Raw genomic sequence first — 23,402 nt, 5'->3', positions numbered from 1 at the left:
TGTAATATAAATGATCAAAAAAAAAAACATAATAAAAATGCTAAAAGTTATTTGTGAATGTAGAAAAATTGAATGAATTTATTAACTTAATTTTATCGTCACTTTGTAAAATAAAGGTCATTTGAGAGTAGTCTCAAATTAAAAAATTATAAAATGTGCAATACTTAATAACCGTTTCTACTTAACGTAAATGCATCTTTCCACATAAAGTTCCGTAATTTCCAAAGAGCATCAATTACTTCTTCGGGCTTTTCTCTACCGCGAGCTCCTAACCAATGTGTTGGCAGTCGATTGACATCAGTATTAATTGTCTCACGAGTTGCTTTCACCGACTTTTCCCATTGTCCAACATATGCATTATTGTTCTGCAATCCCTCAATATACTTGATGTACGCTTCTGAATGCAAAACACGTTGTGGACGTGGTGGAACTGTCACAAATAATGGCTCAACTGGTGTTGTAACATAATTTATAATATTTTGCTGAACTGGTGGCTGATGATGAGCTACGACATTTGTTTGTGGACTTCCAGTTGCAACTGGAGTTGTTTGAACTGGTTGATGTGGATGATACACAATTTGCTGATGAACTTGCTGTTGAATTGGTTGACTATTCTGATGTAAATGTCTTCTTGTACTTGCAACGTAATTTTTACCACGATCTTGTGGCTGTACAATTTTTCCTGGTGCTTTTACGACATGAACTTCTCTTACATGCTTCATCAATCGTTGGATATTAGGCAGTGGAGGTTGATTTCGTCTTGCACGAATGCAGTTTCTCCATAAGCAATGATAAACAATTGGCTCATTCTGAGCTGCCAATTGTTGAAAATGTCGCTGTACGCAACCATTACTGTCTGTTATTGTATGTTCCAATGCGTCACCTGGATCTTCAAACTGATAATCACATTTGTCCCAACAACATTCGAAAACCTTTGAATGAAGAAATATATTTTCATGAGAATCATTATTAACAAAAGATGTTCAAATGAGAACAATATAATCCCAAATAAAAACAAAGAACAAAAAAGAATTGTTAGCCAAAGACGCGCAAAAAATGAGAATCTATTGTGTTTCAAAAGACTTCATGATAAATTAGTCATTGAAACAAATTAATTCATTCATTCATATGGGAAATTTTCAATGTGAAATATCCACTTAAAAAAAGATAAACTTCGATCCTCTGGCGGTTATCCCAACAATTAACAACTATAAGTAAGCAAATAATTGCAAATGGAATGGAAAAAGTGCACTTTTGAATCACATTTTTTACTCAAAAGTGCACTCGAATATATGATAAATTTCTTATGTTTCCATACTTGATTCTGAACAAATTCATGCTGCATCGATAATTGATTCGGTGTTAATGCCATCGATGAATTTGCAATCGGACTGTCCTTTCCAGTTTCACGTCCACCGTTTAGTGCCATTTCTTCTGCATATTTTGATGCATTTTGTTCGTTAATTGCTGATGCTCTGTCTTCCCATTGACGTCGTTCATTTTGTGGCAATGCACGCCATTCGTCTCCAATCATTCGTGAAATATCACCAAATTTACATTCAGGATTTTCAAGAACTTTTGCTTTTCTCACTTCACTCGAATACAGAATGTATCCAGTAATAACTTTCTTGCCACTTTTTCCTCCAGTAAATGCAGCAGGTCGCTTAGATGTAGACGCTGGAGTGCTTAATACAGTTGTTGGTATCGGTGATGATGTGTTTAGAGCAAAACCATCTGACCCAATATCAGTATCCATTGAATCTTCAGTCATTCCAAAATCGCAGCTATTTCCTCCTCCAATTGCTTCCATCTTTAATTGATCCTGTGAAATTGTAATGGTCAGAAAAATTTTTGTCTCAGTTTATTTTTTGAATTTTTCATTCGAAGTTCTATGGCCAACCAATGAATTAGGCTTTTTAGAATTTCAAATTATTTTAATAGGATGGACGGCCATAGACTTTGATATTTTAGAAGATTTTAACTACAATTATCTACTTAAGTTCCAAATCATTCGATTAATAATCAATTATTTATTTATCGTTCCTACCTTTTTCCACTTCCTCTTCTGAAGTGCACAATAATAAGTTGTTAAAGAAAGTGAAAATTGTTATTGAATTGAGTGAGTTAAACATAATATTTATAAATATATTTACAGTATTATTCATGCAATTAATTACTAAATTAACCGTCAAAGGACCATTATATTAAATACAAATTGCTATATGCTACAAAATATGTGAAAGAAGAAAGAAAAAGTACTTACAATATCAGACAATGTTGCTGTTTTGGAATCCACTTCATTCGTAAGCATCTGTCAGAAAGACGATATATATAAAACATCAAATACCAAATTCTACCACACATCACATCACAACTATAAAAGAAGTAACAATTTTGATAAACTTACCCTTTGAATTACTATTGGACGTCTAAAGTAGTATATTTCATCTGGAGTTACAGCTTGTGTATGAGTAAACTTTTTCAAATGTCCAGTTCCTTGTAACTTTTTGATTTGCTTATTGAATTCATCGTATATGGATTCACATAGAAAGACATCTGATTCGGGAATTTCTGTTGGACGTCTTGTTGTATACTCATCAACTTCAAGAACGCAGCACTTTCCAACGATTCCAATTGTAGGTGTTGTTTCTTGAACAGTCGATAAAAATACTTCTTGTCTGAATTGTAAATGATTTGCAAGAACCATTGGAGGCAATTCTGTAGGTGTTAAAATCCAAGGTCCTCTAAAGAATGATTTTCCTTCTTTTGTTTCCCAAATCGAATTTATTTGAGCAATCGCTTGTTTGCCAGATTCTGTTGCAACATAGACATAATCACCCGTTTTAACAGTTCCGCTACAAGCTGTATTAAATTGCTCATAATATGTATTCATTGCATCGTCATTACCCTGGACAATAACTTCAACATTGCATTTTTCTTTTTCTGTTAATGCTAAATCAACTTCATCGATTGGTATGTCAAGTTTGAGTGGATCGACAGGTCTATCTTTAAATACAGATTGAACTCTTTTTGGTTCAAGGGGTTCTTCTCGCAATATAAGTTTAGTATTATTTGTTTGGAAAGGCCATGCCTTGATTTTCTTGAATGATCTAGCTCTCGAATTATATCGAAATTCACAGACATAAACGTCTTTGTCAGCAAATGATTCGGGTTTCATTTTGAAATAATCTTTCACGCTCATAATATAGCATTTTTGTTGTAATTCCTTTAATGGTATTGTTTGATGTTGGTCACTTTTGAAAACTTCTTGTTCTAAAAATTTCCTTGTTGTCAAATGATACGTTTGATAAGGACGAAGATAGACGTTACCATGGCACAATTTTTCGCCACTTTGATCAGTGAAAAGTCTTTCAATATACATAATTCCCGGAGTTTGATCATCAGTCAAAGAATAATAAACAAAATCGCCTGGAGTGAAAATCTTTCCATTATCAATCGACATGCTTTCACTTTGAGCAGGCGCAACAATATCAATATTAGAAGATTCTGCTTCTGGTTCTTCCTCTTGCAAAAGCTTCGTTTGACGAACTGCTTCAACTGCTGCACTTAAATGCATTGCAGTATAACTCAATGCTGGTGATGATAAAACTTCTCCATTTTTACACAATTCGTCTCTTTTCTTAATAAAATATGACTGCATTTCAATTGAATCCTCAAATACTTGAGAATCTGTTCTTGACAATCTTCTAGCACGTTCAAAACAAGCAAACATATCTTCTTGGAAAATATCCAAACGCTTATAAATTCCTTTATCAAGTCTTCTTTTTATAAGATCTAATGAAATTGCTCGTTGCTTTCCTCCTTCAATTTCGTCTTGTTCTGGCAATTCAGCCATTGAGTCTGAGTAACATCGACCTTCTTCATCTTGATAATTGTAAACTGTCGTAAATAATTGCATCAACAAATCTAAGAGGACTTGTGGAACGTCAGGAACATTTTCGTCCTCCATTCTAAGTTCAGTTTTCGTTTGAATGCAAACTTGCTGTAACATCAGCGCATCTTTATAAATCTGACTATCTGGCTCATTGTATTTACATGCATTTTCCTATAAGAATATAAATTATCATTTAAGGATGTGAAAATCTATCAAAATTAAATGTACAACTTACAAACATGAGCATCAAATCGGTTGACAGTTCGTCTACTGAGTCATACTGCTGCATCCTCAACTTATTTCCAATTTTTTCGAGATCAATGGGTTTCGAGATTATCTCATAATAGTCAGGATATTCCTAATAAGACGAAATGAAGATACATTTTAATAGGTCATGTAGGAAAAATGAGTAAGCAACATAAAAAAGCATGCAACTAAGCAACAAAAATGATATGGTTCTTCTTTCTTTGTGCCATTTAATTACCTTATTCTTTCCATCCACAATCCACAATTACAATCATATTATTTAATTATCATCAGAGACAAGGAAATCATTATTGGGAATGAGATTATTTAAAAAGATACATAAATAGAAAATGACGGAATGAAATAAAGAAGAATGTCAGTTGATTACTATCGGAATAGTTTTGAGTTAAAACGTGGTTGTGGTGATAAATTTTGAATAATTTCGAGTATTTTATGGCCGAATCAGGACAAGACAAAACGGGGAAGCATATTTTAAAGAAAAAATATTTCCAAAAGATGCTTCACCGTCAAAACTACATAATCTCTCATTGGAGCAACTTCATATTAATCATGCAACTTACCATTTTGCTGGGCAGCTTCATAAATATTGTCGCAACTTGGCGATTTGTCTTTGGATCTTTATAATCCTTGATTGTTTCATACAACTTCTTCAGTTTTGCGTCTAAAATCATTTGCGCTTTCTTACTTTGCATTTTCATCCTAAAATCATTTAAAATTCATTAAAGATCAAAATTCAACAGTTCGTAAAGTTACTTACATTTTAGGCTTTCGATCACCTATACCAGACAACTCTTTTAATCGATCGTTCAAAACTCTTTCCAGCATATTAGCATCATCATAAATCATGGAATTTTCTTCGTTATATTTTCGACAATTATTAAACATTAGTCGATAATCACCGACAATATCATCTACAGTGCCATAACGATCATTTTCAATATTCTTATGGATACAATTCATATCAATTGGATGTTGAATTATTGTATAATAATCAGGATATAACTTTTTAGATGGCTTCTCTAGAAAAGGTTCAGCTGGCTGTCGTCCATCAAATGAATATTCCAATAAATGCTTATGAATAGCCATTAACTTCTTTTTCAGTGTTGGATTATTAGGAAATTTATAGAATTTTGATGCTTGTGGAGTTGGTGTTGGCGCTGGCGAGGTTGAAGATGAAACTGGATGAATTCTTGGTCTTCCTTTCTTCTTTTTATCAACACTTCCTTGAATTGAACTAAATTGTTGCGAATCTTCGGTATCCTCTGTATCATCATCATCTAATCCGTCATCGACCAATTTTTGATTTAAAATCTTTTGCATTTTGACTGCATCTTTATAGATTTTTGATGACGGCAAATTAGCTTTCTTTGCATTGTCAATCATTAGATATAAATCAGTAGACAATTCAGTAACATTAGCATATTCATTTTTCTTCAATTTCTTCTGGACCATTGACATCGAGAGAGGTTTCTTGATGATAGTATAATATTCAGGATGAAAACGTTTATTCGGCAGTTTCCATAGCGATTCTCCGAGTGGCGATCCTCCTAAAGATCCATCTGTATGTCAGTTTAATTTGATTTTAACATAACATTGACACATACAAATTTAAGATGGACAATAATCAAATGAAAAGTAGAAGAAATAATGGACAGAAACGAAAAACAAGAAAATGATAATCAATAAAAAATGATGAAAATGAAACTAAACAGCTATTAATAACATTAAATCTACTAACTACAGCATAAATAATGAGGTATAGCACATATATAACACATCACATAAAAGCTCACCTGAACTTGATTGATTGTAGAGATTATCAAATAATTGCCAAAGTGGACCAGTTTGTGTCTCATCATCCATCTCATCCATTTCCTCTTCAGATGAGTCAAGTTCTTCTTTGAGAGCAGCACAAGCAGCGCTATAACTTATTGGACGACCACGTTGTCTTGTTGGTGGTCTTTTATATTTTCCAGAATCAATGTCTGCTTTGCGTTGAATGAACACTTTCTTGAGGGTTTTTGCATCTTTGTAAATTTGACTTCCTGGCTCGTTAAAGATTTGAGCATTTTTAACCATTTGAAGAACATCCTTCTCCATATCATTAAGACTTGTATATGCATTGGTTTGGATTTTATTGGCAATAAATTTAAGATCAATTGGATGATCAATAACTGCATAATAATCAGGATAATGTTTCTTCGATGGCAATAATTGAAACATTGTATGTAAGGATCGATCATCAGCAGGATCAGTTGCTGTCATAATCGCAGCAAATAATTCTTCATAAATATCGTAATCGTTATTTTCTGAAGAATTCTCTGACACTTGATCATCATCTAATACAGATTTTCTTGGACGTCCAATTCGACGAGGTTTTAAAGGATCAGCTACACTTGTTGGTGTAGATTCCTCATTCATACTATCAATGAGTTTTGATTTGTTACTATTGTATACTTCCCATAAAGCACAAGCGTCTTTATATTCACTGGAATCAGGCTTGTAAAATGCTTTAGCATTATTCACTAGCAACTCAATATCGGTAGTCAAGTCATCAATATCTTCATATGAATCAGTTTTAAGTTTTTGTTGAACTCTCAATAAGTCAATAGGATTTGTGACAATTTCGTAATAATTTGGTTCTTGACGTCTCTTTGGTGCTCTTATAAAAGAATCGCACAACTGAGTTCCATCATCCTTTTTATGATTTCGAATTGAGTCATATAAACTTTGACATTGCTCCATCTACAATTTATACCAAAAATATATGTAAATAATAATAATAAAAATAATAGCAAAGAAGCAACTTACTGGATCTAATTTTTTTCGTTTTCTGACAGCCGGTGTGTTGTTAGGATACAATCCTGAATCATCATCAGAGTCTGAATCAATTTCCGACGATGTTCTTCTGCGTTTACTCATCATTTAAGTGATTTAACAATTTGGCTTGGCTTCAAAATTTTGATTTTCAATTAAACACTTATTTTCTATTTTCCAAGCATGCAAACACAACAAATTAATTTGTTGATTTGTTGTTTCTCGATTCAAGTTAAATTTTAGTAATTATACTACGTATTTCACTAAGAAAACTAATTTTATTGTAAATTTTTTCTTTTGAAAACTTTGTTGTTTGTTTTCGAAATAAATGTCCGAATTTCGAACTTATTTTAAATTTGAAAAAAAAACCGTTACTAACTTCCACGTTTTTTAGGGGATTTGTTTTTATTTAAAAAAATATTAAATTACGCACTTAATTTGTTTTAAAATTTTATTTTATTTCAAATTTAAATAAATGATCTACAACAAATGTGTATAGATACAAGCAATAATTTATGGAATAATATGATGATATTGATATTTGGTTCAAAGAAAGTCATGCACAACCTGTCAGTAATCATATGTTTAGTTATTATTTTCAGGAGAGTTCTTTAAAGCCTTCATTTTGCATAGATAGCAAAAATATATACGAAACGCCAGTTTCAAGACATTTAAATTCGAAAATCTATCCCATAGTTATCCTCTAAGAGAATCTGATGAACAAGGAACAATTAAGTCTGTCGATGATGAAGGCCGTTCAATCTTCAATGTGTGTTGTGGAATTTCTTTATCAGCCTCGATTCCCATCGAACTGTACATCTCCTTTACAATGAATAATATTGTATCTGCCGAGTCCTACAAAAAATAATAATAAATGAAGACAATGTAACTTTTGAAGGCATGTCTACTCACCCAATATACAACATGTGAAGCAAGTGCGAACAAATATTCATTGAAAAATTCTAGTGGAGCCTCTTGTAAGACATAATCAAATCGTCGTCCCTGATTTAATAATCCCATATTAAATTGTTTTTCTGAAGTCGGTGATTCTTTTGGAGATTCGTCCTTCTCGACACCCGTTTCCAAACTCAACTGCTTATTTAAAACCTGATCAACTTCTTTTTCAATTGCCTTATGATTTATACTTTTGTTCAGTGGATTCAATGCACAAACAGTCTCTGTCACATTTTTCACAGATGACATTAATTTTGTCTTCAAGTCGGCAGATACTTGTTGAAATGTCTCCTTCAATTCAAGATGCATACGCTTTCGCCCTTTATGATGTGGAATTAGAACTGGTGAGACATTTGCCAAGCTAGGATTAACAAGAGCTTCAATTCGATATGCAACTGGGTCAAGTGGATGAAAAATGTTGAAGAAGTGATCACATGTTGGTAAGCGAAAATCTAGTCCCAATTTATCAATGCCTCTTATTGTAACAAACCTAATAAATGCATTTAAAGAAATTGATTAAAATATATATATTATCATTAACTTTTTCAGTAATGTTCAAAGGTTGCGACTAAATAAACTTTGTACATTTTCGTGAATCCGGTAAATAATGGTAAATTGATTTTAATTTTAAAAAGTTAGGGGGAATGAGGGTGATCTACTTACATTCCAATTGGAGATCCAATTGCAAAAAAGTGTTTTGGTTCAAAAATTAATTGTTTATAGGTCATCAACGGTTGGCCTGTTCCTGATAATCCAAAATTGTAATCAATTGCCTTTGAATGTGTACGCGTTACAGGCTGATGTATTGATATTTTTTTCATTCTTGATGGAGTTCCAAGTTCATCGGGGTTTTCTAAATTCTCTCCGTTCACTTCAGTTGGATTTTGATGACATAATAAGTCAAATAATATAAGTGACCCTAAAGAATGGCCAGCAAGAGAAACTCGACCTTTGAAATTCTTATTCCGTTTTAAAAACATTGAGTATTTCTTGTTTAATGCATTGGCGACTGTATCAACAATCCCTTGAGAAAAAACTGGAGACGTGTAGAAAAGCACATCCAACAAAGTTTCATTTGTAAAATTTCTTAACCGAGGTATAGAATCTAACGTTATGGACTTTAATTTTTGATCTATCCCAGAATCGTCAGAATGTAGAGCCTTATACCAGCTTACTGGTAAGACCTCTACTCGTCCAATTTTTCCTTCATCATATGCTGTTTTATAATGTGCCTGTACCAATTGTTGTGCTATCGTACGAAATTCATCCACAACTTGTTCAACTGTTCTAAATTTTAAATCACAAACACTCCCGATACCGTGAACCATAAATAGTAAATGATCAATTTGATCACTATCTCCTTCATCAATATGAAAATCATCAACACCTCTTTTAACAACTCTTGGTTTGGCAATAGAATTTGTTGGTGACCCCCAAGAATCTGAGCTTGATTGTTGCTGAAAGTGGACCATGACATTGGAATCGTGAAAAACTACTTGTTCGTTGTTTGGGAGATCTATGCGTCGATGCCATTCTTTTGATATCAATGCTTCTTGATATTCTGATTCTAACAAATCAGCGATTCCTTCTTCATATGGTATCCAACGTGAATCTATTTTATAGAACCATGAACACCTTCTTACTGATGTCGAATCAGCAGTCCAATAAACAGGTTGCCGTGTCCTTTCCTCAATATTTACTTCAAATCTGCCCCCATCAGTCGCAATTTGTTTTTCTTTTCGACTCAAAAAGGCTTCTTCAATAGCTTGTGAATCAATAAAGTTGAATGGGGTCCAACGTGTTTTGCCTGTGTAATTAATAGTCGTGTGAATTTTAGTAAATTAGATATGATAAATGGTGCCTCAAGGGCTGCATACTATATATGGTACCTATTAAGGACAACATTTATCTAAATCAATATGTTACAAACCGTCTATCAAGTGCTCGTAAAACCAATGCTTCAATAATTTTCCTGAATCGGAATTTTCATCTGATGTTGGTTCTTTGGATGCCATTTTAAAACTAAATCAAATTCAATTACAGCTTGATATGATTACAAAACTATTCGGAATATCAGTAAATTATTGAATTCCTCTTGAAAACTGATAATCTTTTCAACTTCTAGAATTTTCACTACTTTCTTATTTTTTTCTGGTTTTATGACCGTCTTCTTAGAGTTCTATTCCGAAAATGTCTTATGCATTTTCTTATCTATGATACTTATGATTTTTAATCAGTCAAAACAAACAATTTAAAATTTTCAAAGATTACTTTAATCTTTTTTTCACTTATTGCTTTATTATACAGCTATGAATAGTCAGTCAGCTGTTTTCGAATGTTTACCGAATGACTAATGTTGAAATACTAAACTAATAATATGTATATGTAAGCAATCGATGAAGGGATGCACACGGAAAAAAATTCACAAAAATTTTTCGAACACGTGTAACGATGTGTAACGTATTTTTAAAATTTGAATAGCACATGTAGTTTTTGTTTACAAAATATTTGCTTGGAATTCAGAAGCGAGTTAAAGTTGTGCATATGTACTAGTCAAAAAGTTAATTTAATTCAATATTATTATTAATTAGTGCTCAAAATGAGTGAAGTAATCTTTAGGAGACCAGTAGATGTATATAAAGATGAGAACATATTGGCATGTCCTCAAAAACTTAGAATTTCTCAACAAGAATTAAATTTTCCGGCAACAAGTTTAGTTATAGTAAAATGTGATGAAACGAAAATTTTGTGTCGTATATTCTATTTGAATGAGTATTATGATGATAAATCATTATGCTACATTGATGATTCTGTCCAAATGAATGAATTCAAGGAAATTGTATGGATTGAAAAATTGGAATTGGTTCCCAATTCAGAAATTATAGAATTTAGCAAGGTTAATGTGAAAATCTATATAGATGCCACCAAACTGGATGTAAAATTTATAAAGTCTAAACAAGATGTTACAAATTTAACAAGAGCTATTCTTAAGCATTATACATTTTCCTCAAACTGTACAATTTCATGCAATAAATTCGGAATCAGTCAAATAATAGTGACATCAACAAGTGATATAGGCAAATATGGAAATTTGAATCAGGAATGTGCTTTAGAAATTAATGAAATTCTCGTTAAAACATCATTTAAATGGAAGGATCTAGAATTAGGAGGATTAGCTGATGAGGCAAAGAAATTGGAAGAAATAATATACAACAATATGGAGTATACAAGAAATCCACGAATGTTTCGCAAAAAGCCACCGTGTCAACTGCTTATTTATGGACCGTGTGGAAGTGGAAAATCATCATTAATACATCAAATGTCCAATAAATATCATTGCAACTTATTTGAGATAACTGGAGATATTTGTAGACCATATCCAGGCGAAACAGAAGAAGAATTTCAGAAAATCTTCAAGAGAATCACGGAAATCACCAATATAATTTCAACAAATCTCTCAATCATCCTTATCGAAAATATTGAATTGTTTTGTCCAGAATTTGATAGGAAGGTTAAAGAAAATTCCCATTCATCGAGAATAGCATCAATGATCTACTCACATCTTGATGATTTATATCGTACAAAAGGGATTTTAGTAATTGGAACTACATCCAAAATTGAGTTAGTCAATATTGCATTACGAAGATTCAATCGATTGGGAATTGAAATTGCTTTAGAGATGCCAAATGAGAATCAGCGATTTGAAATTACTAAAATATTAATCAATCGAATTTTTGAAAATAAAGAGATGCTTGGAAATGTTCCGAAATTGAGTAGATTTGTGGCTGAAAAAACAGCTGGCTTTGTGGGTGCTGATTTAGAGCTCTTGTGTCAACATGTTCGTCGTTGTATTGAAGGCAATCATCGAGACATTCATACCCAATTTGAAAATGCACTGAAGAAAACTAGCCCAAGTGTTATGCGTGATAATCTCGGAACAATGATCAAGTCTACAATGAGATTTAATGATATCGGAGGAATGGAGAATATTAAAAGATGTCTTTTAACTTCGGTTTGGGGACCTCTTAAATATCCAGAAAAATTCAGTAGCTTTGGCCTTAAAACTGTGTCAGGAATTTTATTGTATGGTGCAAGTGGCTGCGCAAAAACAACAATAGTCAAGTGCTTAGCAGGAGAAACCAAAATGACTCTGATATCTGTGAGTTCTGCTGAAATTTACTCTCCATATGTGGGCGTAGCTGAAAAATTCATTGTGAAACTTTTTAATCAAGCACGTCTAAGTGCACCAGCAATTTTATTTTTCGATGAAATTGATACGATTGTGGGCAATCGAACTCATTCAAATGGAACAAATGATGCACATATGAGAATCTTATCAACATTACTCACCGAAATTGATGGCTTTGGGGGAAGTTGCAAAGTAAACAGAAATAAACCAGTTCTTATTATTGGTGCTACAAATCGTCCCGAATGTATTGATAACGCATTGATGAGACCCGGGAGATTTGATAAATTAATTCACATTCCAGCGCCTGATTACAATTATCGATTACAAATATTACAATTTCTATTGAAAAAGAAGCCGATAGCACAAAATGTAAATATTGAAGACATAGCAAGCAGAACTGAAAATTTCTCTGGTGCTGATTTGGTTAATCTTTGTAATGAGGCCGCATTATGTGCTGCAACTAAGAATATGAAATGCGAGGAAATAACATTAGAAGATTTTGAAGACGTTCTCAGTTTTCTACGTCCTTCATTGACGAAAGAGAAAATTGAATTTTATGAAAAATTTGAGCGTCATCATAGCGAAATCACCACGGCAACTATAAAGGTAATTTTAATAAATTTCAATTTATTATACATCCATCTCATATACAATATGATTGCTTAAAACTGTAATAAGCTTTTGTTTCTCATATACATTGAAGCTCGTTAAGACTGCTTAAGAACTTTAATTAATTTTCTTCCTTTTTTGTCTTGCTTTATGTAATTGCAGGAAAATTGATAAAACGGATCTTTTCTCCATCGTTTCGCTTATTGTCTTTCATCCATCACATAATCATCATCATCATCATCGTCATATCGTACAAGTAAACAAAAAAATGAATGAAAGACGAGAACAAAGAAGAATAGTTTAAAGTTTCATTGCCGTCGTCTTAAATGAAATAAGTTTGAATGAAGGACGATGAGAAGACGAGATGAGTAATAATAATAATAATAAGATTTTCCTCTCAATTCATCTATAGAGTCAAGGAAAAATCCTGGGAAAAGCCATTAAATCTGATTTTTCTTTTATATTTCGAATAAATAATCACTGAAGCGTAATATGAAATTGTATTTATTTTTTTTTTTCACTGCCAATAGCAATATTAATTTCCCGTTATTCATTGAAATCCTTCCTCTTTTTTGTAATAGCTTATTTCAATATATATCATGTTTAATATATCTCCTAGTTATTCATTGATATATCAAGTATTTTAACAACCTTTTATAAGAATTTGGAATCCATACATTTATTAGTTTTGTTTAGGTACTAGGTCATTATAGAAATGTTTCTAACTTCCTTTATTATAATTATCACTTTTTTTCTAATTTAAAAAAATATAGAAATTCTCATAAATTTTATTGAATTTAATGTGACACAAAACTAAATGCATGTCTATAACAAATCATCCTTTGCTGGAGTAACAACAAATTTTCCATAATTCCTTGCATCGTCATTCGAGCCTCCTTCGATTTCAACGAAAGTTGTATGACGATTAACAGGCTCAGAAGAAGATGCAGTATTGTGATATGATGACGATTTTGAGGCTTTTGGTGTTTTAATTGGATCCGAATGTTTAAGATTACTTCTATTATGCTCCCTTGCCATACTATTATAGTATGAATTGAAATCAATGACACTTGGTCTTGGCTGCTCATTTTTGCTGCTTAATTTATTCATTAATGGTGACCATGTGTGAGTATTTGGATACAAGTCTTGTCTTAATAATTCAGCTGCAACTCCTTGAAAATTTTCAGTGTCACTATTAAGGTAGTCTTCCAATTGCTCCCTTATCCTCCTACCATCTTCAGCATTTATTGTTTTATTATAATCACGAGCAATAGGAATGTCATGTTTCCAAAATTGTCTTTCTTCTTCCGTCGATAAAGGTGCAACTTCGATTTTAATTCGAAGAAAAACATATCCCATTAAGTATACACAAATGACGTTTGTAATTGTTAGAAATAAACTTAAAGCTCCTAAAATCAAAAGTTCAACTGCAGGATTTTGACTATATTTAGTATCTTCAATAGTGTATGAACCAAAAGCTTTTATATCAAGGATTTGAAATACTTGATTGACATTTGAGAATGACCACAATAAACCCTAAAACGATTAATATTAATGACTGATGGTTTTTTGGATAATGTGTATTAACTTACAGTATTGACAGCCGGTGGCAACAAAGAAGCAGAAATAGCCACTCCAACAAGAGAACCAAAATTTTCTCTTAATAATGCAATCGATTGAGCTGCACCTGAAGCAAGCGCAATAAATACGCCTATAAAGACTGAACGCCATGTGCATCTTGAAAGCATTTCACTAGTCAATTTAATTTGAATATCAAAGATGTAGTCTGTAACACAAACAAGGATTCCAAAAAAATATCCAACAACTATGCATAAGACTATTCCAATGATTTCATTCCGAAGTCCCCAAAATTGAAGTTTGTGATTTTTTATTATAGCTCCTAATGTTGCAGCCAAAATTGGTCCCATCAGAGGAGAAATAAGCATACTAGCAGTCAGGATCAAGGTGCTAAAATAAAATAGATATAAATAATAATAGTAATGGAATTAGCAATTTCCATACCTATTTTCAACTAAACCGAAACTAGCAATAATACTAGCAACAATTAATAGAATTATAAAATCAAAAGACATTGTTGCATCTGATTTTACAGCATGAACGAGCTTTTCAACATTCAAACGAGCTCTAACATTCCCAATATGCTGATTCCAAGATGTTTCAGGAAAAAGATTATCTGATGAATCTTCATCAGATTTTCTCAAGTGACTTTTATCCTTATAAACAGAACAAGGAATAATGACACAAGATGATCCGTTTTTATGTCCAATTCCGTGTTCACTTAGTAGATGAATAGTATCATCACAGCGAACGCCTTTTTCAAGGGAAAATGAAATCTTATAAGAATTTCCATTATTAACTTTCTGCCAGGATACATTTCGGATCTTCATTCTCTCAATTATTTCCCGCATTGCAAATTCCATCGTTTTATCCGACTTTTTGACCGGAATTGCATTGTAGAATTTTTGGCAAGCTTCCTCACTCTCATTTGCAAGAGTTTCAAGTTCAAGTTTTCGCATGAACACTTCACTATCCATTGATCCTTGAATTTCTCGTCTTTTAAATTTAATATCCTAGAAGATTGAAAGTTAATTTATCTTAAATTAATATGAAAATACTGATATTTTACTTTTTTAGTTCCATCGCCAATAGATGAGTTGGAATTCAAGCTTGATTCCTGGAAAAATATTTGATTGATTGTTGATATTTTCTTTTTGATTATTTTTATTGGATATTTAACCTGTGCAGAAAGACTGGAGTAACTCTCGGAGATTTTTGTGTCACCAAACCCATCTTCTTCACTTGATTGCTGTTTGTTGGATATACATTTTTCATATTTTTCACGCGGAATGCAAATAACAAATAAAACGCCTGCCATTTTTCTACACAACAAAATTTTCCTTTTTTCACTGCCTACTGTTTTTCATTAAACTTTTTACAATTTTACTTTACTGTACAAATAAACAATAATGTGTTTATAATATCCACTGACTATAAACGGCCATAAATTAGACAAGTAATCAATTAATAATTAATTTTAAATTTTCAGGAAAAAGTGATGCGAAGCTACTGTTTACAGGGTTGATAGCAACGGATTTATGCAAATCAAATTTGTAACGGTTTAATTATTTTTTAAATTTTTAAAGTTCAAAAATTGAACTTTTTATTATTTGAATTGAAAAAACGTTAATTACCAATCATGTTGTGAGACAGTTCCTCGAGCGCAATTCTGAGATTTTGATAGCCCATTTTTAAAGCTCTAAGCTGTTGTTAACTTTATTATATTAACACAATTGTTTATTATGATTTCTTTGGAAACTTTGATTGATTTAGGTTTTCATCATAGTCGGCATATTATTTAGGGATAAAATTCTGAAAATACCTAAATCAGAGTAAAGAAAATGTTTGAAAATATTTCTATTCTCATCATAAATTCTTCACATAAATCCATTCATAATATAAAATCAATTCTGAAGAAGAAAATTCTATCGAAACAACGACCTAACATAGCATGTCTATCATATGAAGAATTGAATGATGAAATGAACTTGAAAAGTTTTATGGAAACATTTGTCAGCAAAAAGTTGACTGAATGTCGTAATATCATAGAAAAAATGCGGAAAATGAGTGAGTTCAATCAATTGGAAATATGGAAAAATGAAGTAAATAAGAGACGCATATCAAGTCGAATAAAAAATGAAGAGAAAAATAAATTGTGTGTAATAAAAAGCGAACATGATGAGAAAAATATCATTAACATGATTTTAGACTCTCCAGATGATGATGACTTCTATTTAATTCTTTTCGATGTATACGATTGTGAAATTATAAAATCAATTGCATCATTTGAACGTACAAATCTAATTGGACTTGTTAATCTATTTCCAAGAAATGAAAATTACTGCCAGATAGGAACTGAAAATGCTGAAGATTTTTGGTTGGAGCTATTGACAATAAAACATTCGAAGGATTTCGACAATATTGCATTCATCGACCTAGACGTACCTGTTGAGTCAAATTACATTCTCAATTTACGCTCACAACTCATTTACGATCAGTTTTGCTACTTCTTTTATGATGTCGAACATTTAAAGCTCTCATATGAACAATATTATAAACATCTTATAATACACGAGATAGATGTGAAAAAAGACGTGAATGACTTCCAACAATTGCAAAAGCGATTAAATCAAATACCGCATACAACAATCAAAGTAGATGACATTTACGAAGCTTTTATGGAGCAAATTGTTCAAGATGAGAGTTCCTTTATGGTGAAAAATTCTACGATGGGAAAATTTATGGAAATTGAAGCATTTGGCAAAAAAATTTATGATGTGAACGATGAATTGAGAAAAGGATATACTCAAAATCCTAACTTTTATTCTAAAAAAATATCGAATCTTGAAGATACATGGGGTGATATGTGGAAGCATGTTGACACACAACAATCAATTGAACAGAAGCAAATTCAAAATTATTTCATGGATAAAATCATAAAATATCTCAAGTGCGACAAAAAAGGTAAAAAAGTTATTTTTGCTATCCAGTGCCTTTATATTATTCCTTCATTTTTAGGGTATGATTTCATAAACTTTTATTTCTATGTCCTTCAATTTAAAAATTGGCATCAAGTTGAACTATATAGAAAAAGTTATTTTGAAAGTCGAAGTGTGGGACTTAAGAGGAAAGGAAATGGCGAGAGGAATCTAAAAAAAGTTATTAGTGACACATGTATTGAATATCAGAATTTATCGACATTGCCTTTTGAAATAGAACAGTTTATGAATACGAGAATAGATTCGGATGATGTGGGAAATTTTTACATACAATTTTTCTCCAAAGCTGCAATGTTGCAGCACATATCTGACTTGAAAGAAACTTGTAAACAATTTTCTCATCAATATTCGAACATTTTTGATGTTCAACTTGTCAAATTTCCATCACGCAGTGTACCGAAAATTTTCTCATCAAAAATTCACTGGAAAACTTTATCAACACCGCTGTGCTTTCGGGATTTTAATGATTATATGAAATATGGAACAATGAGTGAAAACATAAAAAGTTTGGGGAACAACTTTTTTGTTAAGGGAGATGATAAATGTACAATAAATGATTTTCTACGTGAGAGCTTTTTTCTACCAGCGTCCATCAAATCTCAACAAAAGAGAAACGATGAACAACATTATGAAGCAAAAAGTGAAACTTTTAGAGAAACATTTGTGGACGAAAAATTAGAAAATGTCAGTGAGGAGAAAGAAGAAGTTTATAACATATGCAACAAGCGAATTGAATTTCTAATAGAGGAAAGCGAATTTCAATCATATCCATTATGTATAAAATCTACAATTTTTACTTGGCTAAACATGGAAAAGCACTTGAATTTCATATGTACATTACATGACAAAGTACAACTTTCATACTCATATGATCTATATAAGAATGAATTCAATAATGTTACATTAAGAGATGAGCATGCAACTGGAATGATTTGTAGTATTGACGTCGGTAATACATCACAACAAGAAAATGATAATAATATGGTGCTCGCATTTCCACATGGAATGATAATAAAAATCATCGATGTAGATACTGTTGAAATAAATTGGATGGAGTTGATAGAACATAGTCATGATATGAACATAAATAATGTCGAAACAAAGAGAACATTCTTCTCAAATGGTTTCATAATGATACACATGATGAATGATACAGTAAAGATTTATTCCTCCAATGGTACCATATATGAGATTTTAAGTAAAAACGAAAAATTCACAAAAAAAAGTAATAAATCTACTCGAAATGATGAACTTACAGAGTTTTATAAATTTTCCATTACATCGATTCATTTCCTCAAGAAATACGTCAACATTTCAACATTTGTGATGATATTACCATCAGGAAATAGATTTATCATTGAAAATGATTGGATTGTGGATGAATTGAAACCATTATACGAGGTGCATGAACATTGTAATAATAAGGAAGGATATTTTAAAATCATAAGAGATGATGGACTTAAAGTTTTTCATGCAAACTCATACACGAAATGCTTGTATGGTGATGAAACACTCATCACAAAAACATTTTATTGCAATGATGATACAGCAACAATATTTGATGTCGATAAAGGGAAATCAATTTCAATTCTCGACGAGATTTGGTTAACTGAGGCAGAAAATGAATCAAAACTTTTAATAGGCGATATTTTGGATTTCGTGAATGATGACTATTTTGTGAATATCAATCAATTTTGTCAGATAGAGCATAAAAAGTATGGCTCTTTTCGTTTTGTGAAAAATGCAATCGACATTAACTTATTTAATGGAGTGACAATAAATACACAGCAATCAAAAAAGAGTTCAATATCACTTAATGGAATATCATTTCACATAAATGATACCAAAATTGAATTTTACGATGAAAAATGTAGCATGTGCAGCAAGTAAACTTTATGAGTTTTAATGAAAAAACCACATTTAAATCATATTTAATCCTCATTCCAGCAACAATAAAGTCATCATAAATATTGAAAATTCTCCATCTAATGACAATGATAATGATAAATGCCAGAAAAAAGTTCTCATATCTGCAAGTGATGTTGAAAAGAATATCTTTGAGATTGAAGAAAATGGTCGTCAGGTGTTCTATGAAAAATGGGATCCTAAAGTATGTCAACAGTGCAAAAGCACAAAAAATGAGCAGACTACGAGAAAGTATGCTGAACGTTGGATTGTTTTGAACCGTGATATGTCTGGTAAATACTTACTTTTCCACAAGGTTATTGACATTAAGATTCAAACATTTGTTTTGACTCTTAAAGGTTATGAAATATTATCAAGGAATCCTGCTGAATCCTTTAAAAATGTTGAGTTGAACAATAATATTTGGATGGAAACGGATGATACACTTTTATGCTGCCATGGCGAAAAATATGAAATCAATATTGATAAGAAATTTCCTATTGAAATTCAAACACAAAACGTAAACAGCAAAGAAGAAAGTTCAGTGTCATCACCCTCAATTCATTCATTAGTAGAAAGTTCTACAGACTTATTGATAAAAAGAAGTCGTATGAATGTTAATAAAGGAATAAAGAGGCATTCGAAAACAGTCGATTCGTCTGATATAATAAAGCTGGATGAGATCGATGAAACTGCAGACGACTCAGCGATTCCTGCAGACATTGTTAGTGGGCGTCAATTGATTCAATTCTATTCGAACCCACTTCTCGATTTACCAGAAGCAATCAATGTCAGGTACACATATCACATTAGAAATAATTGGTATAAATCTCTGTTTTATTTCATTCTCTGACTCTCAGTGCATATGTCAAGTTACACAACAATAAGTTCACGGATATTAATCGAGCATTGCGTCATTTAAGAAAACATTCACGTGAAAAATTTATCATTAAAGTTGATGGATTGATGAAGATTCCCGTTGAGATGATAACATTTCAAGAGCATTTTAAATTTATTGTAAAGAGGTAAAGTCACGTTTTACGATCAATTTTCTTCATCATGTTCTTTCTTCTAATACATAAATTTTTCATTCACATTTTCCGTTCTTTTCTTTGCATTCAAAATAAACAACAATAATAAAAATGAATGTTGTTTGTCAGGTCGATTGAAGGATATATTCAAGAAAAATTGGAGCTGTTTCGGAAGAGCATGGCACGAATGATCATTGAAGATTTATTGGAAAATGCATTCAAAAAATTATTTGATGGAGCAAAAAGCATTAAAATTGATATAAAACCTGAAAAAGGATTGTGTGCTGATGATTCAACAAATTGTTATGCTCATCCAGTTCCAAACAAATCATTTTCATTTGTTTAGCGGAAAATATTTGGAGGTTATAAAATTTAAATGCACAATTTTTAAATTTCCAATAAAATTTAATGATTCGGTATAGGATGTAGCTTGATATAATCAAATTTCAAATTTTCAGAGTACTAAGTCAATTGACTATCTAGGTAAATACTCTCATGAAATTAATGACGGTGAAAAATTGAATTTTCAAATGAGAGCGGAAAATTCCAGTCTGAAGCATGCTACAGGTGTAGTTTCATTATTTATTGCAAGCGAACACTTAATTGATGATATGCTATATTTACAGTCCATTTTTTGCGCATCATGGCAATGGTTTAATTGATAATATAATTTGAAGCTCATCCTTTATGGTGATTCGAATGACCAGTAAAGTTCAAGAGAGTCCAAATATTCATTTATTTAAAAAAGGATATGCATCTTCTTCTTTGTAAATTTCTATTTACCATTTTAAATGAGTCACAAGCAAAAAAAAGTTTTATTTCCTTTTTTCTCTCTTTCCTTTAAGCAAATGAGAATCATAAATATGAATAAAAGCGCGATAAATTATATAAAAAGGTCTGTAATTTACATCCGGTCAACTTTTTCCCTTTCAGTTCCATTAACGTACAATAAAATTTAATGAAATACCATTTTCTGTGCATTTAAAAACAATTTCTCAACCATGAGTGGAGGAATAGTGTTTTTGACTATTTTAATGGCTCCAGTGCGAATATTTTGAATTAAAATTTCTTTTTTGGTACACTTTGACGTCATAAAATCAATAAAACCTTAAGTAAAGCTTTTAGTATGTAGTCACGTGTCTTCATATACTGATCACATGTTTATACCAAATATTTAAATTTCAATTTAATTTTCATAATAATCTCAACAAGTATACAAGGATTAATAATCCTCAAGGACGAAGACAGGGGAAGTAAGGTTTGCGATTAAGCATCCTTTATTTCAGGACGTGATTTGATAGAGGTGAGAAAAATGTCAGTAATACTTTACATTGCTCATATGCTTTTAGGCAATTAAATACCTATATTTCAGACTTGTCCACATCCTGAAGTGTATGAGATTTCATGTTGTCAAAGAGAAATTTATACTTAGAAAATAGAAATTAAACAATTTATGAATATTACCTAGAAAACATTGGTTAAAGTTTAAATTTAATAATATCGATTACCATATAAAGTTCACAAGTTGTGGCAAAGGCTATTCATTTCCAAACAAAATAGTTTAAAAGATTTTTAAGGTATTGCATCTTGATCTCTTTAAAATTGAAAATTCTTTTGCAAACTTTTTGTTTGTTGTAAAGTAGAAAAATTCCTAAAGTTCCTTCCATAGATAAACTTTTTAGCACTTGGCATGGCTTTTCATCTCATCCATTCATCGTTTTTCTCATGTCTGCATAGTTGGAAACTTACATGAAAAGAATAGGAATGAAAACATTATCCTTGTTAGATTTGAGAAGATAAAATTGCTCAAAGGCATTCACTTGTTTAACGACGTAAAAACAGTTCTTTCATTTCGCTAATGAATGAGCATTTTAACAGAAAAATGATAGCAAATCTTTTGAAATGAACATCCGCATTGCTGCCTTTTAGCCTGCTTTTAACCTCAAAAGCATTGAATATGGAGATATTATGAAATTTAATCACATTTTTAAATGATAAATGCAGGCAGAACTTAAAAATATACATCATGTTGATTACTTTGAGCAATTTAGATATTTCTATCCTCTTGTTCAGGATGAAAGAAATTATTGTGTTCATGCCTGAATTAAAAAGAAATGATATCAATAATCAATAATGCATCAGTTCGCTGCACAGCATTATTCAAAGTGGATTTGTGATATATGTATCTAGTAAGAAAAAGTCCGTACGATGTATCCATTAGTTTCCTTACTTGTTGTGAAAATTATCATTGATGCTGGAAAAAATACAGCATTCTTTTATGAATATTTTCTCTGTGATGTGCACTTTTTGTCGTTCATTATTGCAGTGTTGGGTAACCTGTGTGCCATGTGATTTTGGAATTTCCAGCATAATTCCAACTAAAAATAATAAATTTTAAAAAAAATGGTCTCAAAATCCTCAAAAATTAAGCTAAGCAAAGCTTGACCTACCCACTGAGCACTACCCTTCAAATATGTGCCAAGCAAAGCTTGACCTACGCGCTGGTGCTTGATCCCTATATGGGGAAATACCGTTTTCATGAGAATTTAATAAGAGACAAAACCCGAAATAATTTGTACAATTTCTATATATTATTCTATTTCTATATTTGCAATAAGCTTGACCTACACGCGAGTCTTTTTATGGTACTATGCGAATATATCCACATTGGGTTATTCCCCGATACACTTGTTTGTAAATGCCATGAATCGTATGCCATCTGCAGTTTCGGTCGATGCTTAACAATAAGGTGTGTTACGAATATTAAAAGATTGTCCACAACTGTATTAAAGGAATGTCACCTATTTTATGATTTTTGAGTTTCAGAAAATTGCTCGACTGTCCATTACATACCAAACTTTTCATCATGACTGTTAAGCACATACTATAATAAATTTGAGATTAATAAAAATCGTTTAGTATGAGGATAATGGTATGTCAATTGACTAAATAACTGTTAAACTAGCAGCCATAATGGATACATATCAGATGTTATAATAGAGAGATGATATATTGTTTTGACGTTCCTTTATGACAAAGAAATTTACATATAAATTGGTTTATTTTGTGGAAGAAAAATTGTCGGCATTCAAAACCATTTATATGTTTTTTCAGTATGCTTACTCGCAATTTAGTTTCATTTTTGTACCAAACAAGCA

The 23,402-nt window shown here is 31.6% G+C and overlaps 4 protein-coding genes across 8 annotated transcripts; 1 reads left to right on the top strand and 3 right to left on the bottom strand.

Moving 5' to 3' along the window:
- Positions 1-47: 47 nt before the first annotated feature.
- polybromo (protein) lies at positions 48-7,289 on the bottom strand. Of its 5 annotated transcripts, none has more exons than XM_070634283.1 (10): positions 6,974-7,289; positions 5,956-6,907; positions 4,920-5,721; positions 4,723-4,861; positions 4,131-4,253; positions 2,408-4,066; positions 2,264-2,311; positions 2,048-2,065; positions 1,319-1,822; positions 48-932 (listed from the first exon to the last, which is right to left on the bottom strand). In XM_070634283.1, exons 1-10 carry the CDS (start codon positions 7,085-7,087, stop codon positions 165-167), a joined length of 5,127 nt encoding a protein of 1,708 aa, XP_070490384.1. In that variant the 5' UTR covers positions 7,088-7,289; the 3' UTR covers positions 48-164. The 5 variants fall into 5 exon arrangements, with proteins under 5 accessions (XP_070490384.1, XP_070490385.1, XP_070490386.1 ...); XM_070634284.1 differs by having other exon boundaries at positions 4,920-5,709; XM_070634285.1 differs by lacking the exon at positions 2,048-2,065.
- A 127-nt stretch (positions 7,290-7,416) lies between these two features.
- Positions 7,417-10,280, bottom strand: PAPLA1 (Phosphatidic Acid Phospholipase A1). The gene is made up of 4 exons (XM_070634662.1): positions 9,864-10,280; positions 8,597-9,740; positions 7,892-8,423; positions 7,417-7,834 (listed from the first exon to the last, which is right to left on the bottom strand). Exons 1-4 carry the CDS (start codon positions 9,946-9,948, stop codon positions 7,676-7,678), a joined length of 1,920 nt encoding a protein of 639 aa, XP_070490763.1. The 5' UTR covers positions 9,949-10,280; the 3' UTR covers positions 7,417-7,675.
- Positions 10,281-10,463: 183 nt separating this feature from the next.
- LOC139086208 (uncharacterized) lies at positions 10,464-13,223 on the top strand. The gene is made up of 2 exons (XM_070634587.1): positions 10,464-12,728; positions 12,894-13,223. The coding sequence occupies exons 1-2, from the start codon at positions 10,533-10,535 to the stop codon at positions 12,900-12,902; spliced, it is 2,205 nt and encodes a 734-aa protein (XP_070490688.1). The 5' UTR covers positions 10,464-10,532; the 3' UTR covers positions 12,903-13,223.
- A 243-nt stretch (positions 13,224-13,466) lies between these two features.
- Positions 13,467-15,784, bottom strand: LOC139086018 (uncharacterized). Its single transcript, XM_070634289.1, has 5 exons — positions 15,490-15,784; positions 15,379-15,426; positions 14,754-15,322; positions 14,324-14,699; positions 13,467-14,267 (listed from the first exon to the last, which is right to left on the bottom strand). The coding sequence occupies exons 1-5, from the start codon at positions 15,625-15,627 to the stop codon at positions 13,557-13,559; spliced, it is 1,842 nt and encodes a 613-aa protein (XP_070490390.1). The 5' UTR covers positions 15,628-15,784; the 3' UTR covers positions 13,467-13,556.
- Between the last annotated feature and the right edge of the window lie 7,618 nt (positions 15,785-23,402).

Source organism: Chironomus tepperi, unplaced genomic scaffold, assembly GCF_022539635.2.
Source record: "Chironomus tepperi strain 1889 unplaced genomic scaffold, CSIRO-AGI_Ctep_v1 contig_85, whole genome shotgun sequence".
NCBI classification, from domain to species: domain Eukaryota; kingdom Metazoa; phylum Arthropoda; class Insecta; order Diptera; family Chironomidae; genus Chironomus; species Chironomus tepperi.
Note: the sequence above shows the minus strand (reverse complement) of the source record. Positions and strands in the feature narration are given on the sequence as shown.